The sequence below is a fragment of the Rhinoderma darwinii genome, chromosome 11 (genome assembly GCF_050947455.1).
Source record: "Rhinoderma darwinii isolate aRhiDar2 chromosome 11, aRhiDar2.hap1, whole genome shotgun sequence".
Taxonomy (NCBI): Eukaryota; Metazoa; Chordata; class Amphibia; order Anura; family Rhinodermatidae; genus Rhinoderma; species Rhinoderma darwinii.
In genome coordinates this window covers 28,723,454-28,739,132 of record NC_134697.1, presented here as the reverse complement: position 1 = coordinate 28,739,132, position 15,679 = coordinate 28,723,454, and the positions used below count along the sequence as shown (strand labels likewise).

General features: G+C 41.8%; 1 protein-coding gene across 1 annotated transcript in view; it reads right to left on the bottom strand.

The window, feature by feature from the left end:
- ADGRA1 (adhesion G protein-coupled receptor A1) overlaps positions 1-15,679 on the bottom strand; it is a 534,808-nt gene that overhangs the window by 369,514 nt on the left and 149,615 nt on the right. Inside the window, exon 8 of the mRNA XM_075843229.1 lies at positions 4,238-4,402. Within this exon, the coding sequence (XP_075699344.1) occupies positions 4,238-4,402 (165 nt within the window). The remainder of the gene's footprint in view (positions 1-4,237; positions 4,403-15,679) is intronic.

The following is a 15,679-nucleotide window of genomic DNA, read 5'->3' as shown; positions in this document are numbered from 1 at the left end:
GCACCCACTGCTGGACCAGGGTTACCACCTCTACCTGGATAATTTTTATACCGGCGTCCCACTCTTCAACTGCCTCGCTTCCAGTCCTGTGGCATGCGGCACTGCTAGAAGAGAGGCCTCCCCAAGACTCTGCAGGGCAAACAAGAAGGGTGAGCGCAGGGCACATTCTAGCAGCAACATATTGTGTGTCAAGTACAAGGACAAGAGAGATGTCACACCAGTACCCATGTACCTGTACGAGGTACCAGTACAGAGACCCCTAAACCAGACTGCATCCTGGACTACAATAGGTACATGGGAGGGGTGGACTTGTCAGATCAAGTCCTGAAGCCCTACAGCGCCATGCGGTGTGGTATAAGAAGCTGGCCGGGCACATCATACAGATGGCATTGTACAATGTGTACGTGCTACGTCGATGTACAGGCCAGAGGGGAACTTTCCTGGAATTTCAAGAGGTGATTATCAAGAACCTAATCTTTAGGGACCAGGAACGGGGGGGCACCCAGTACTTCTGGAAGCGAGGACACACGCATCGTACCAGGGCAACACTTTCCAGGAGAAGTTCCCCAAACTGGCAAGATGGGAAAAAGTCAAAAGAGGTGCAAAGTCTGCTATAAGAGGGCGATAAGGGATGACACAATATATCAATGTGACACGTGTCCCGAAAAACCAGAGCTCTGTATGAAAGAGTGTTTTAAAATTTATCATACATCCCTTGTTTTATAATTTACCCCAATTCTACTTACCCTGATGTACTCCGCACAGCTTATCCCCCCTTATCTTTCCCTTCTGAGCCCTGATGTGTGCCCAAGCAGCTGATAACAGCCACATTGAGGGTATTGCCATACCCGGGAGAACACACATTACAGTTTATGGGGTGTATCTCTCCGGTCAAAATGCTCACTACACCTCTAGATGAATGCCTTAAGGGTGTAGTTTTTAAAACGGGGTCACTTCTTGCGGGTTTCAACTGTACTGGGGCTTCTGCACACATGACTTTGCACGAGAAAATCCCCAGTAGGCCAAATGGTGGTCCTTTCGTTCTGAGCCCTCCCATGGGCCCAAACGGCAGTTTATCACCGCAAATGGGGTATTGCTGCACTCAGGACAAATTGCGCGACAGAATGGGGTATTTTATTTCTTGTGAAAATAAGAAATTTTCAGCCAAAACTACATATTATTGGAAAAAAATAATTTTGTTTTAATTCCAAGCCCAATTCAAATAAGTTCTGTGAAAAAACTATGGGGTCAAAATGGTCACAACACCCATAAATGAATTCCTTGAGGGGTGTAGTTTCCAAAATGGGGTCAATTCTGGTGGGTTTCCATTGCTTTGATACCTCTGGGGCTCTGCAAATGCGACATGGCACCCGAAAACCAAACCAGCAAAATCTGTACTCCAACAAACACATAGCGCTCCTTTCCTTCTGAGCCCTCCCATGGGCCCAAACAGCAGTTTATCATCACAAATGGGGTATTGCCGCACTCAGGACAAATTGGGCAACAAAATGTAGTATTTTATTTCTTGTGAAAATAAGAATTTTTGAACTAAAACGACATATTATTGGAAAAAATATTATTTTTTTTAATTCCCAGCCCAATTCAAATTAGTTCTGTGAAGAAACTATGGGGTCTAAATGGTCACAACACCCATAAATGAATTCCTTGAGGGGTGTAGTTTCCAAAATGGGGTCACTTCTGGTGGGTTTCCATTGCTTTGATACCTCTGGGGCTCTGCAAATGCGAGACTTACAAAATCAGCATGGGATCAAATACTTATTTCCTTCACTGTGTATATATATATATATATATATATATATATATATATATATATATATATATACAGTGAAGGAAATAAGTACTTGATCCCTTGCTGATTTTGTAAGTTTGCCCACTGTCAAAGACATGAACAGTCCAGAATTTTTAGGGTAGGTTAATTTTATCAGTGAGAGGTAGATTATATTTTAAAAAAAAAACAGAAAATCACAATGTCAAAATTATATATATTTATTTGCATTGTGCACAGAGAAATAAGTATTTGATCCCTTTGGCAAACAAGACTTAATACTTGGTGGCAAAACCCTTGTTGGCAAGTACAGCAGTCAGACGTTTTTTTGTAGTTGATGATGAGGTTTGCACACATGTTAGATGGAATTTTGGCCCACTCCTCTTTGCAGATCATCTGTAAATCATCGGCAACTCGGATCTTCAGCTCCCTCCATAAGTTTTCGATGGGATTAAGGTCTGGAGACTGGCTAGGCCACTCCATGACCTTAATGTGCTTCTTTTTCTGCCACTCCTTTGTTGCCTTGGCTGTATGTTTTGGGTCATTGTCGTGCTGGAAGACCCAGTCACGAGCCATTTTTAATGTCCTGGTGGAGGGAAGGAGGTTGTCACTCAGGATTTGACGGTACATGGCTCCATCCATTCTCCCATTGATGCGGTGAAGTAGTCCTGTGCCCTTAGCAGAGAAACACCCCCGAAACATAATGTTTCCACCTCCATGCTTGACAGTGGGGACGGTGTTCTTTGGGTCATAGGCAGCATTTCACTTACTCCAAAAACGGCGAGTTGAGTTAATGCCAAAGAGCTCAATTTTAGTCTCATCTGACCACAGCACCTTCTCCCAATCACTCTCAGAATCATCCAGATGTTCATTTGCAAACTTCAGATGGGCCTGTATATGTGCCTTCTTGAGCAGGGGGACCTTGCGGGCACTGCAGGATTTTAATCCATTACGGCGTAATGTGTTACCAATGGTTTTCTTGGTGACCGTGGTCCCAGCTGCCTTGAGATCATTAACAAGTTCCCCCCCGTGTAGTTTTCGGCTAAGCTCTCACCTTCCTCAGGATCAAGGATACCCCACGAGGTGAAATTTTGCATGGAGCCCCAGATCGATGTCGATTGACAGTCATTTTGTATGTCTTCCATTTTCTTACTATTGCACCAACAGTTGTCTCCTTCTCACCCAGCGTCTTACTTATGGTTTTGTAGCCCATTCCAGCCTTGTGCAGGTCCATGATCTTGTCCCTGACATCCTTAGAAAGCTCTTTGGTCTTGCCCATGTTGTAGAGGTTAGAATCAGACTGATTAATTGAGTCTGTGGACAGGAGTCTTTTATACAGGTGACCATTTAAGACAGCTGTCTTTAATGCAGGCGCCAAGTTGATTTGGAGCGTGTAACTGGTCTGGAGGAGGCTGAACTCAATGGTTGGTAGGGGATCAAATACTTATTTCTCTGTGCACAATGCAAATAAATATATATAATTTTGACTATGTGATTTTCTGTTTTTTTTTTTATATAATCTCTCACTGGTAAAATTAACCTAGCCTAAAAATTCTAGACTGTTCATGACTTTGACAGTGGGCAAACTTACAAAATCAGCAAGGAATCAAATACTTATTTCCTCCACTGTATGTATATATATATAGGGTGGGCTAGGGCAGATCAGCGTATAGTTTATATTTAGGAATGTTGTTTTTAGTCCTACTGGAATTATGATAATTGTGAAGGCTGTATGGTATGCTACATGGTATCTCTAGTTAAGTATTGTAAAAAACATTGGGGAGGGGGGCTACTTTTAACATGGACAGCTTGACCACCTGAAAAGTCCTAGAATTGTAATATACATGTTGAAGAAATCTCTGCAGCTTGTATTGGGAGATACACAACTCAGCAAAGGATGTCTATATGAAGGAACTGTAAATAACAAGCAAGGAAAGGCATACAATGTAATAAATGGATACATTGATTTGAGATAGATAGATAGATAGATAGATAGATAGATAGATAGATAGATAGATAGATAGATAGATAGATAGATAGATAGATAGATAGATAGATACAAAAGTTTGAACAGCACATTCCAACAAAATGAAACTAAACGTGTATCCAGGTGCAAGAACACCTGTGACTGCAAATATACAGCACACAAAAAAACGGCGACTGCACACTGCGAATACGAATGCGTCCTACATAGATGGGGACCTACTTGATAGATAGATAGATAGACAGACAGACAGACAGACAGACAGACAGACAGACAGACAGACAGATAGATAGATAGATAGATAGATAGATAGATAGATAGATAGATAGATAGATAGATAGATAGATAGATAGATAGATAGATAGATAGATAGATAGATAGATAGATAGATAGATAGATAGATAGATTGATAGACTCAAAAAACAAAATGTTGGTATGATAAAATACGTAATAAAGTTAATAGTCACCAGTATTCTCCTCTGTTGTTGATTATTCTTTCCATGGGACAATAAGGTGCTCCAGTTTCCAGGACAACAATCTCAATTTGTTTAGATATGATTCCATAAGAAGAGTTCACTTGACATTCCCAAAAACCTGAAGACTCCACGTCAACACTGGACAGGATGAGATCACTGCAAAACATCACCAATACCAATGAGACCTTTATCAGCAGTATATTGAGACACATTTCAGGTTGCCAACCAAGCAAACACTTGCCTTCTTGTCTGGGTGAAATGAGAAGGTGAGTAAATGCATGAGTGGTTATCCTGGTGAGTGAGCACAAAGGTGGGTGTTTGGGTGGGTAAGTGAGCACATGAGTGGGTGAGTGCATTCTCCTAATGTTTGGTGTCTGGATGAATGAGCAGGTCTCTTGATCTGGCGGTCTAGAAGTAACTGAATTTTTGCCCCTGGGTCTGGATGAGTCAACCATGGCCTGTTCCCCAGGTATCTAGATAAGTGAGCGGGCAGAACTCTGAGTGGGCACTGGCATCTGAGTCAGTGCCTGGTTCTGGGTGTCAGAGTGAACAGCACCTTGCCGTATTGCAGTTTGAGAGCACCACACAGGTTTGTTATTTGATCACTTTATGGCAATATTATTTGTTTAGAACTCTTATTTGTGCACTGAATGTGCTATTATTTACATATTGTTTGTTACTGTTAAGTCCCTTTTTCACCGACCAACACTCGGCGGGTGCGGCCGAGCGCCGTTCAACGAGACATCGTTAATCGGCGCTCATTTGCTCCTGTCACACGGAGCTATGGATTGGGACGAACGGTCGTTACTCCGATTGCTCGTCCCCATACGTTATTATCATGTCGGCAGCGCGTCTCCCTGTTTACACAGGGTGTTGTGCTGCCGACAACGATAATATTTAACTTTTTTAAAATGATACGACCAGCAGATCAAGCGTTTGCTCATTCATCTGCTGATCGCTGTAGTTTTTACAAAGGCAGTTATCGGAAACGAGCGTTATATGAACGCTTATCAGCCCGATAATCATCCAGTGTAAAAAACCCCTTTAGTTGGGCACTTTATGGAGCTATTATTTGGATTACTCTTAGTTGAGCCCTGTATGGAGATATTATTTGGATTTTTCTGGTATTGTTATCTTCACACTGTATGGCACCATTATTTGAAAATTGTTATTTGCTCATTATATGCCATTATTATTTGTAAATTTGTAATAGAAATAATAATAATATGAATAATAATATGTCTATACAGTAAAAAATCTGCCTCAAAATTCCTTCACGATTTTTGAGACAGATTTTAAATTGCAAGCATTTTTTAAAGCTTTCTTGATACTTTTTTATGCACTTTATTTGAGCGTTTTTGTTTAAAAAAAAAAAGATTAAGCAAGGGCGAAAAACGGTTTAAGAACGGGATCACACACATAGTTATGATGCAGTTTTTTGGTGTAGGTTTTGGCTCAGTTTTTTTTAGCCAAACACAGGAAAGGACACAAAGAACGGAAATGCATCAGTCTTTTCGTTATACCTGTGCTTCCATTGGATACACTTCTGGCTTTGGCACCAAAAACAAAGTTGCGCAAAACACACTGATTGACATTTTTATTTTAAAAAAAATAATTTATTTCAAAGGTGTACATAGTCTTTAAGAATTACAGATCTTTATATCCCAGTTTACATAGACCATTGATTAGAAGCAACTAGTCCAATACAAAGGCAGGATCTTATATTACACATCAGTGAGAACTACAAATAGATATTGTGCTAACAAAGGAAAGAACTTCCACATAATTTGAACTTCAATTTGTTTTTCTAAAAATGGCACGCGGACAAGCCTTAAATATAGGTGCCCATTGTGTAATCCTGTCAAGCAGAAAATAGATGAACATCAGGAAAACAATTGTAAGACGTCAGAGATAAGAAGTAGAAATAATTGTGTCAATGCACCAGCTGAAAGAGTTTTCTGCTTCTTTTTTTACCATTCTGTTCAGCCTCTGTTCAGTCACGCATGGCCGGCTCCACTCTGTAATGTCAATGGATTTTTTTCCAGCAGAAGTAAATGTATTAGAACTGAGAACTCCGTATGAGTAATTTACATGTTTTAGTGTTCGGAAACAGCTCCCCCTAGAGGATGAATCATTGTGAGTGGTGAAAAGAACATTTGCTCAATAAGGCCTCATGCACACGAATGTATTTTTTTCCTCCTGTAAATACTGACATAAATACGGGTACTTTGTCACATGTATTCGACCCGTATTCCACCAGTATTTACGGACCCGTGCCCGTAAATTCGGGCTCGTTGTCACCAGTATTCCACCCGTATTTACGGACCCGTTTGCTCTGCAACATTGCGTTGCACTAATCAGCAGCCCCTTCTCTCTATCAGTGGTGGATAGAGAGAAGGGGCAGTCATTTCGGGCAGAGATTCCGCAGCGGAACGCAGCGATTGTAAGTAAAAGAAGTTCATACGTACCCCGGCCGTTGTCTTGGTGACACGTCCCTCTTTTGACATCCAGTCCGACCTCCCTGGATGACGCTGCAGTCCATGTGACCGCTGCAGCCTGGGATTGGTTGCAGCGGTCACATGGGATGAAACGTCATACGGGGAGGCTGGACTGGAGGAAGAAGCAGGTAAGTTAACTTTTAATACTATTAACTCCAGCGGTAGTCACTGTCCCGGGTGCTGAAAGAGTTACTGCTGATCAGTTAACTCTTTCAGCACCCTGGTCAGTGACTATCCCCTGACGTCGCCTAGTAATTATAGGTGCACACACATAGCCACCCGTAGTTACGGGAGCCCCATAGACTTCTATGGGCTGCCCGTGCCGTAATTACGGCCTGAAATAGGACATGTTCCATATTTTTCAACGGCCCGGGCACCTTCCCGTAAGCAAACGGTAAAGGTACCAAGTGGCCAATAGAAGTCTATGGGCCCGTAATTACAGCCGTTTTTACTTTCGTGTGCATGAGGCCTTACTCTGTACTTTTTATTTTAGTTATATTAAATATCTCACTGATTCTGGTTGGACAGTAGGGCATTAATATCATGTGATGTCAACTAAAATAGAACTAGAAAAAGAGCATTGACTTAATCCATGAACCGTAGAATTATATGGAAATTCTTTACTTTGTTAACACAATTTATTTTTATTTACAGGATTGTGAATGCAGAAAAATAAATTAGTTGAAAAGTGAAAAAAACACATTGACAAAAGTTCATTATAAGATGGATAAATGGATGGAAGTATGAATGGATGATGGATAGATAGATAGATAGATAGATAGATAGATAGATAGATAGATAGATAGATAGATAGATAGATAGATAGATAGATAGATGGATGGATGGATGGATGGATGGATGGATGGATGGATGGATGGATGGATGGATAGATGGATAGATGGATAGATTAGATAGATAGATAGATAGATAGATAGATAGATAGATAGATAGATAGATAGATAGATAGATAGATAGATAGATAGATAGATAGATAGATAGATAGATAGATAGAATCTAGCCCTCTTGCAGTGGAGCTCCCCCCTTGCGGTCTGTGCAATATATGGGACACCTGTACATTTCACAAAGAGTGCGTCCCCGCTGCAGCCACATCAAGAACTGTCAGTTACGGGTGTCCAATACTTTTTACTTTCAGTGGGTGCTGGTGGGAAGGAGAATATATATATTTTTTTTAAAAACATGCCCAGAAAACACTTTTAGGTCTAAGAGTAGGAGCCACATAGAGGAAAAAGGGAGACGGAGCGAGCAGGGATTATACAATTCTATCCACCCTGGACGACTGTGCGACTAAATATTAGCTCCATAACTACTATTAACAGCATTTTGAGGCTTGTGACTCAACCACCCAACCCACCAAACTTCACTCGTAACTTCAAGCTCCTCGGTTCCAGTGCAAAATATGCAGCGGGGTCCCCCACTTACCATGTGTTATTTATCATTTTATTATCTTGTCATGTGACAGAGTGGTCTTTAGGCCCACTCAGGTACCAGGGCCAAGGTGTGACTGATATAATTTATTTATATAACACTGTACAGCCCCAATGTGGCTCCCAATCTAATTTTCCAACTTTACTAACTCAATCATACAAGCGCGCACCAGTTTCATAGAAAAGCAATTCATATATTCTGTGTGGTATTGAAGTGTGAGAGAAAACTGGGGTAACTAGAGAAAAAACACACGTACACGGGGAGGACATATCAACTCCATGTAGATGTTGTCCTTGGTTGATGCTGCAAGGTATCAGTGGTAACCAGTAAGACACCGTTGTGCCAACCAGACTGGATCATGGGGGTCATGGGGTGTTATGATGGGGGTTTAGGGACATATGAGTGTGTCCCCACTTTATAAAAAATATTTAATCCTATATTACTTATACTTAAATATTGTTTTTTTTAATAAAGTACTTTCCCTTTGGAATTGGAAAAGTCAGATGTGCAAGGTCCTGCTGTACTAAAGGTCATTATAAAGTAAATGGTGAATTAGATCCATTTCTGGATAAATGGAGATTATGAATCAATTATTTAAGCAATGTGGAAAAAAAATTCACGGGAACCTCTCTCTCCCTATAGACACCTGTCAATCAAGCTGAGCCGGGCGGGAGAAACAGGAGGAGAACCACCCAAGGGACACTTCTTCCCAATCCTGGCGTTTATTAAAACTATGTTTTTTTTCTATAAAATGCTGTAGCTTTAGGTCAAGTACAGATGTAGCGGATTTGCAGTGTAACACTGGCAGATTTTGCTGTGATTTTTTCCGCTACATGTGGACCCACCCTTTGAGTAAACCATTGTTTTATGTAAAAAGGGCACCTTTCGCTGTAGTATGCTGCCCGCTGTTAGGGAAGCATTAACCTGCTAACAGGTTCTCTTGAATTTCAGAAAAGGGATATACTTGAAATAAATGGTGAAAGTAAAAGTGCATTAGAGACCTTTAGGGAGAGTCATAATAACTGTGTTACAGGTAAACTGTCTTGGTTGCACATAGCAACCAATCACAGCACAGCTTTCATTTCTGATAGTGCTCTTGAACAATGTAATCTGCACTATGATTGGTTGCTATGTGCATCTATCTGCAGTGGTATCCAGGCTGACATCACAAGACACATGACATAGACATCACAGTACACTACATGACCTCACAAGGCGTATGACATCACAATTGTTCACCTATAGTTATCAGGTGTGTTAAATTCTAAAACTGAAACAGCTTGTGTCATTTGACGGCGGGAACAGGACCAGTCTAGGTATGTAGCTCTTCACTCAACGCTATCAGGCCTCGTTCACACATGCTGAAGGGGGGAATTTACAAACACCTTGATGACACTTTTCTAGCGTAAAAAAGTTGCACATTTTGGCGCATGCTATATTTGCGCAAAAATTTGTGACCCTTTCGCACCTTCTGCAAAGATATTTTTAAAATTTGTTTATGCTGTGATTTTTTGGATTTTTTATTTTTTTTTAAATTATAGGGAGTCTCCGCTTTGGACAATTCCTACTTTCTAGCAGCTGATCAGCTGATCACAAAGTGTCCCTGTTCTGGGACCCACCAGCGGATCAACTGTAATCTGTGGAGAAAACTGGCAGCAGAAGTTCAAGTTTCCTTGTAGCGCCACCACAGGGAAATTTAAGCACATTACACAGTGCCCATTCAAATAAATAGGGTGTCTGTGTAATGCAGGACAGGACGGGTCCTCCAGAGAGAGAGAGATGCTCTTTGTAACTGCTCTCGAGTCTGGATAAGAGAAGTGGGTCTTGAACAAAGAATCCCCCTCAAACCGGGTATATTAAATCGGTTTTCTAAACTAGACAACCCATCTAAATGCAGGTCTGGGAAATATACCTAGACCTACTGTATTTCTGAAGAAAACAATGTTTTCTTGCATACAAAATGTGTACATGCGATGTTACATGTTTTGCTCTGTTGCCATTTTTTTATTATTGAAAAAAACGTGAACCTAGATTTAAAGGGGTTGTCCCATCAGGACAACTCTCTTTCCTTTTGCAGCCTCCCGAGTTGCTGAGGCCTCCAGTGATCATCTATTATTGTCAGGAGAAGCTGCTGGCGTTTGCACATGTCCCCTGTGTCCAAATGTAGTATTACCCGTCGTCCATTGAAATAATTCAGCAACAACGTCATATACGGTCATGTTGGGTCCTCCTCTCTTGAGGTGTATCCTGATCAGGAGACTTCCCTCTATGGTGTCCATATGTAATTATAGGACATATAGACATTGGATTGCTTTGATGGTATAACACTTATAAAGTGGGCACTTTGCCTATAATGTACCTATAACATTGCTGTTAGGATCTAAGTTTTGTCCTTCAATACATAGAGCAGTAGGTGATTCTACAATTTCTACTTTTTGGAAGTTGATCACAAAGTGTCCCCCTTCTGGGACCCACCAGGTGTCATCGATAACGATCGTTTGTTCACATACACCCATGCTCCTTGTAAATAGATCTAACGAACGTGGATCGACGTGCTATATCATCAACTGGCGTTCTTTTTACTGGGCAGGATTCAGGCCCTGTAAAAGGACCTTTAGGCTCCTTTTCTGTGCACTTTTGCCTATAATGTGCCTATAATATTACCGTTTGGATGCCCAGTTTTGTACTTTACTACATAGTGCTGTAGGTAATATGTATTAATGCAAAAAGAGCCCTTTAAATTCAATTATTGCAATAAATCTCCTGACTTCTATTATGGTGACTTATTAGATACGCATCCCTATGGCTGACTGCAAATGCAGGATTTTTGAGGAAGCTGTTAAATAAAGGGGAAAAAATACACATATGGTCCGTCATTAAAAATACATGTTAGAATTTTCATACGGATTCCGAGTTGAAATCCGCTTTAGAATCCATATCCGCATTGTAGAAAAAAAGAGAAGGAACAGGGAAACTGCGTCGGGTGGCCACACGTGGATTAACCCCATTGAGTAGGGCTAATTCGTGGACATATCCGCGGCAGATAAAACTACGAATCCATGGCAGAAATCCGAGGGTCAGGATCGGATTCTACCACTAATTCTAGGATTTGACCTCTTAATAAATTTGGCGCAACTTACTTCAACACAGATCGATTATAGACTGGTGTTCTAAGTCTGAAGTTCAGAACTGAACTGTTCACACACTGAAAATCTCAGGAAAAACACATTTGAAAGGTGTTTTTCTGGGATTTTTTGGACATTACTTTTAATTAAAGAGATTCTCCACTTTGGTTAAACCCTACTTTTTAGAAGTTGCCCACAAAGTGTCCCCTTTGGAACACCTAGCGATCAGCTACAATCTGTGAGGAAACCTGGCAGCAGGAGTTACATGTCCTTGTAGCGCCACCACAGGGGAAATAAAGCATTAAATAATGCCCATTCAAGTCAATGGGTTGTCTGTGTAATGCAGGACAGGACAAGTCCTCCACAGAGCTAGAGATGCTGTTTGTAACTACTCTCTAATCTGAATAAGGCCTAATGCACACAACCGTGGTTATTTTGCGGTCTGCAAAACCACGGATCTGTTGTCTGTAACTGTGATACATTTGTCCGCAAAAAAGCTTTCATGGTGCATCCGTGTGTCATCAGTATTCACATATCCACAAGAAAAGAAAAGGAGGGCTGAAATTGATGTCACCAGTTTGCCCCAGCCCCCTGAGTAGGTCACATCATCGCTAAGGAGCCATTTTTTCTTGCATCTCCCACTCCTGTTGATGGAGGCCACTTGGCAACGTATCTGCAATTGCTGACGACACACGGCAAGTACGCGCCATAAATACGGACAGTAAAATGACATGTCCTGGGTTTTTGCGGCCCAGACTCGCACCCCCCCCCCCAACGGATCTGTAAACATCACGGTCATGTGAGTGGGTCCGTGTGCTATCCACAAAATTGTGGATAGCACATGAACAAAAAAACATTGTCGTGTGCATTAGTCCTAAGAGATGAGGATCTTGAACACAGGATCCCCGTCTATTCCCTAATAGGTTATATTAAATGGGTTTTCCAAACTAGACAACCCCTCTAAAGGCAGGTCTGGGATATGAACCTAGACATATTTCTAAAGAAAACAGTTTTATTGCACGTAACATGTGTACATAGGTTATTCCATGTTTTTCTCTGTTGCCCTTTTTATTATTAAAATAAATGGGGACAAAAATTAAGCTAAAAAAATCCAGCCTCAAGGGGTTTGTCGCACCAGGACAACTCTCTTTTTGCAGCTACCCCTGTTGTTGAAACGTCCAGTGATCATTTATTATTGTCAGGAGAAGCGTCTAGGATTTGCACATTTCCCCTGCGTCTAAATTGTGGTGCAGTTTTTCGACCGGAATGTCCGCTGCGGAAAATTGCATATGAAAAACAAAAAGTTTGATACTTACGTACCCATGGCGACGCGTCACTCTGCCATCCTGCAGGCCGGTCCCTTGCGATGATGTTTAATCCCATGTGACCGTTGCAGCCTGCATCCCAGAAGGCCGGCCTGGACGAAGAAACCAGAGTTGTGTTTTTTTGCTTCGGAATCACTGCTTTTCTGCCGCAAAAAAAAATGCAATATCTGCTATTTGTTGCGGATTTTACTTGCAACAATAAGCGGCGATTACGCAAATACAATTGACATGCTGCGGATTCAAAAAACGCACCGCAAGTCAATTTCTGAGTGTTTTTTCTTCTCAGCATTTATGCAGCGTGTGGATGTGATTTCTTCAAATCTCATCCACTCTGCTGCTACTGTATTATTCTGCGGATTTTCCGCAACTAAATCCGTTGCAGAAAATCCAAAGGATTTACGCTATGTGTGAACTTAACCTTACACGTCGTCTATTGAAATCAATGGGCAACAACGTAGTATATGGTCAGCCCTCCTCCCTGGCTAATGGAGATGTATTGAGATCAGGGAACTTCCCTCTATGGAGTCCATTTGTTTCAATAGGACATATAGACAATGCATTGCCCGGATGGTATAAAATTCTTTAAGTGAGGCTCCCTTTTTTGGGCACTTTTGCCTATATTGTGCCTATAATATTGCCATTAGGATCCCAGTTTTGTCCTGTAATACATAGAGCAGTAGGTGATATGTATTTAGGCAAAAAAAGAGCCCTGAAAATTTGTATATTTGGATGAGGATATTTATTGCGGTATATCATTGAGCATATCACAATAAATCTCCTAATACATCCATGCCAAAATTGTGTCTCGGATTAGCTCTATTGAATGGTGCTAATCCACGTGCGGATATCTGCTGCAGATGAAACTGTAAATACGTGGTTTAAATTTGAGAGTCAGCCTCAGATTTCTGCTGCGGATTATCAGCCAAACCCAATTTTTCAGGTGAAAAAAAATCACTCGTCTGAACATAGTCTAAGGGATGAAAGTGCAGGATTATTTTCAATAGATTATAAACTCTTAAAATCAGAATGCCTAACCTTATATTAGAGCGTAAACTCTTAGGAGCAGAGTGTTGTTATATTAGATTGTAAGCTCTTAGGAGCAGAGTGTTGTTATATTAGATTGTAAGCTCTTAGGAGCAGGTTGTGTCACTTTCTCTAGGTTCTATAAAGATTTACAACAATATGCAGCAGAATAGATTTGATCCAGGGTGATATCCGATCGCCACTTGTGGGGTCAGGAAGGAATTTTTTCCCCCCCTGAGGTATAACTCTCCGGGGGGTTTCTTCGCCTTCCTCTGGATCTCCGGGTCCAGTGGCTCTCAACTCAGAACAATGGTGGACTAGAGAGAATGACCGCAGCAAGTTCTGTGGTCCCCACCGGGCTGACCTGAGAGTCACTGTGATCCTTTATTTAATGGTGTAAAGTGTCAGTGATATTTTCATGACACGGCTGCTAAATATAATTCAAATAAAATTTAAAAAAAAAAATGATTTTGGTGTTTGTGGTTTGTCTGGAATTTCTGTGCACACGGTAACAATGATGAGTATGAACACGCCACCCAGTATTTCATGAAAGATTATAACATTACTTCACCGGTGATTCCTTCTCACTGTCCATCCTGTTTCAGGATACAGAGAGAACATCCAATAGATGCGTCTTTCTTATATATGTCTGTCTGGTAAAGAACACATTGGGTGCGATTTATCAAAACTGTCTAACAGGAAAATTGTCCTATAGCAACCAATCAAAGCTGAGCTTTGATTTCTTAAACTGCTCTGGAAAATCGTGAACTGCTCTGTGATTGGTTGCTATGGGTAACAAGGCCAGTACTTCTGTTAAACAGTTTTAATAAATGACACCTATTAACTGTAAAAGTCCTGCTCCAAGCTATACATAAAGACATAAAAAGGTGCATTGTCTCCTGGACACAAGGATGCAGCTGCTGCAGGACCAGTAACTATAGGTGACTCCATATACCGACTGCTAATAACATACAATATAACTCCACCATAGTGATGTCATAATGTCAACTACTACCTCAGATGAAATGACGAGATTCCATCTCTCTGTAAGGACCTGTGGGTTGTGGACCCACTGTGCTACTTGACTTAGGGCCACATCTAAGCGCATTATCCAAGTAGCCTCGACGGTATTCGTCCTTTAACCCCATGTGGGATCTGGACTTCGCTGTGGGGAGACTACCAGGTCACTCACTACCTCTTGAGGTGGTCCCGGTATGAGTAGCAGCTGTCCCAGTTGACCAGGAGACAACGGTGTAGGACATCGAGGGTACAGGCACTGGCAGATGATACATTTACAGACGGGTGTGGATCAGTAGTCACAGTTTGAAACAGGTAGTAAGCCTCATGCTCTTCTCAGGTAGATGGTTACAGACTGGCAGTAAATAGCAGGATGCAAACTGATTGCGGGTGGCTGGATACAGACTGGTAGGGGGTAACCAGAAACAGACTGGTTGCAGGTAACCGGACACAGCCACTGATAGCAGGTAACCGGACACAGACTGGTTGCAGGTAACCGGACACAGCCACTGATAGCAGGTAACCGGACACAGGCTGGTAGCAGGTAACCAGACACAGCCACTGATAGCAGGTAACCGGACACAGACTGGTAGCAGGTAACCGGACACAGCCACTGATAGCAGGTAACCGGACACAGACTGTTAGCAGGTAACCAGACACAGCCACTGATAGCAGGTAACCGGACACAGACTGTTAGCAGGTAACCCGACACAGCCACTGATAGCAGGTAACCGGACACAGACTGTTAGCAGGTAAACAGACACAGCCACTAATAGCAGGTAACCGGACACAGACTGTTAGCAGGTAACCAGACACAGCCACTGATAGCAGGTAACCCGGACACAGGCTGGAAGCAGGTAACCGGATACAGCCACTGATAGCAGGTAACCGGACACAGGCTGGAAGCAGGTAACCGGATACAGCCACTGATAGCAGGTAACCAGACACAGACTGGTAGCAGGTAACCAGACACAGCCACTGATAGCAGGTAACCGGACA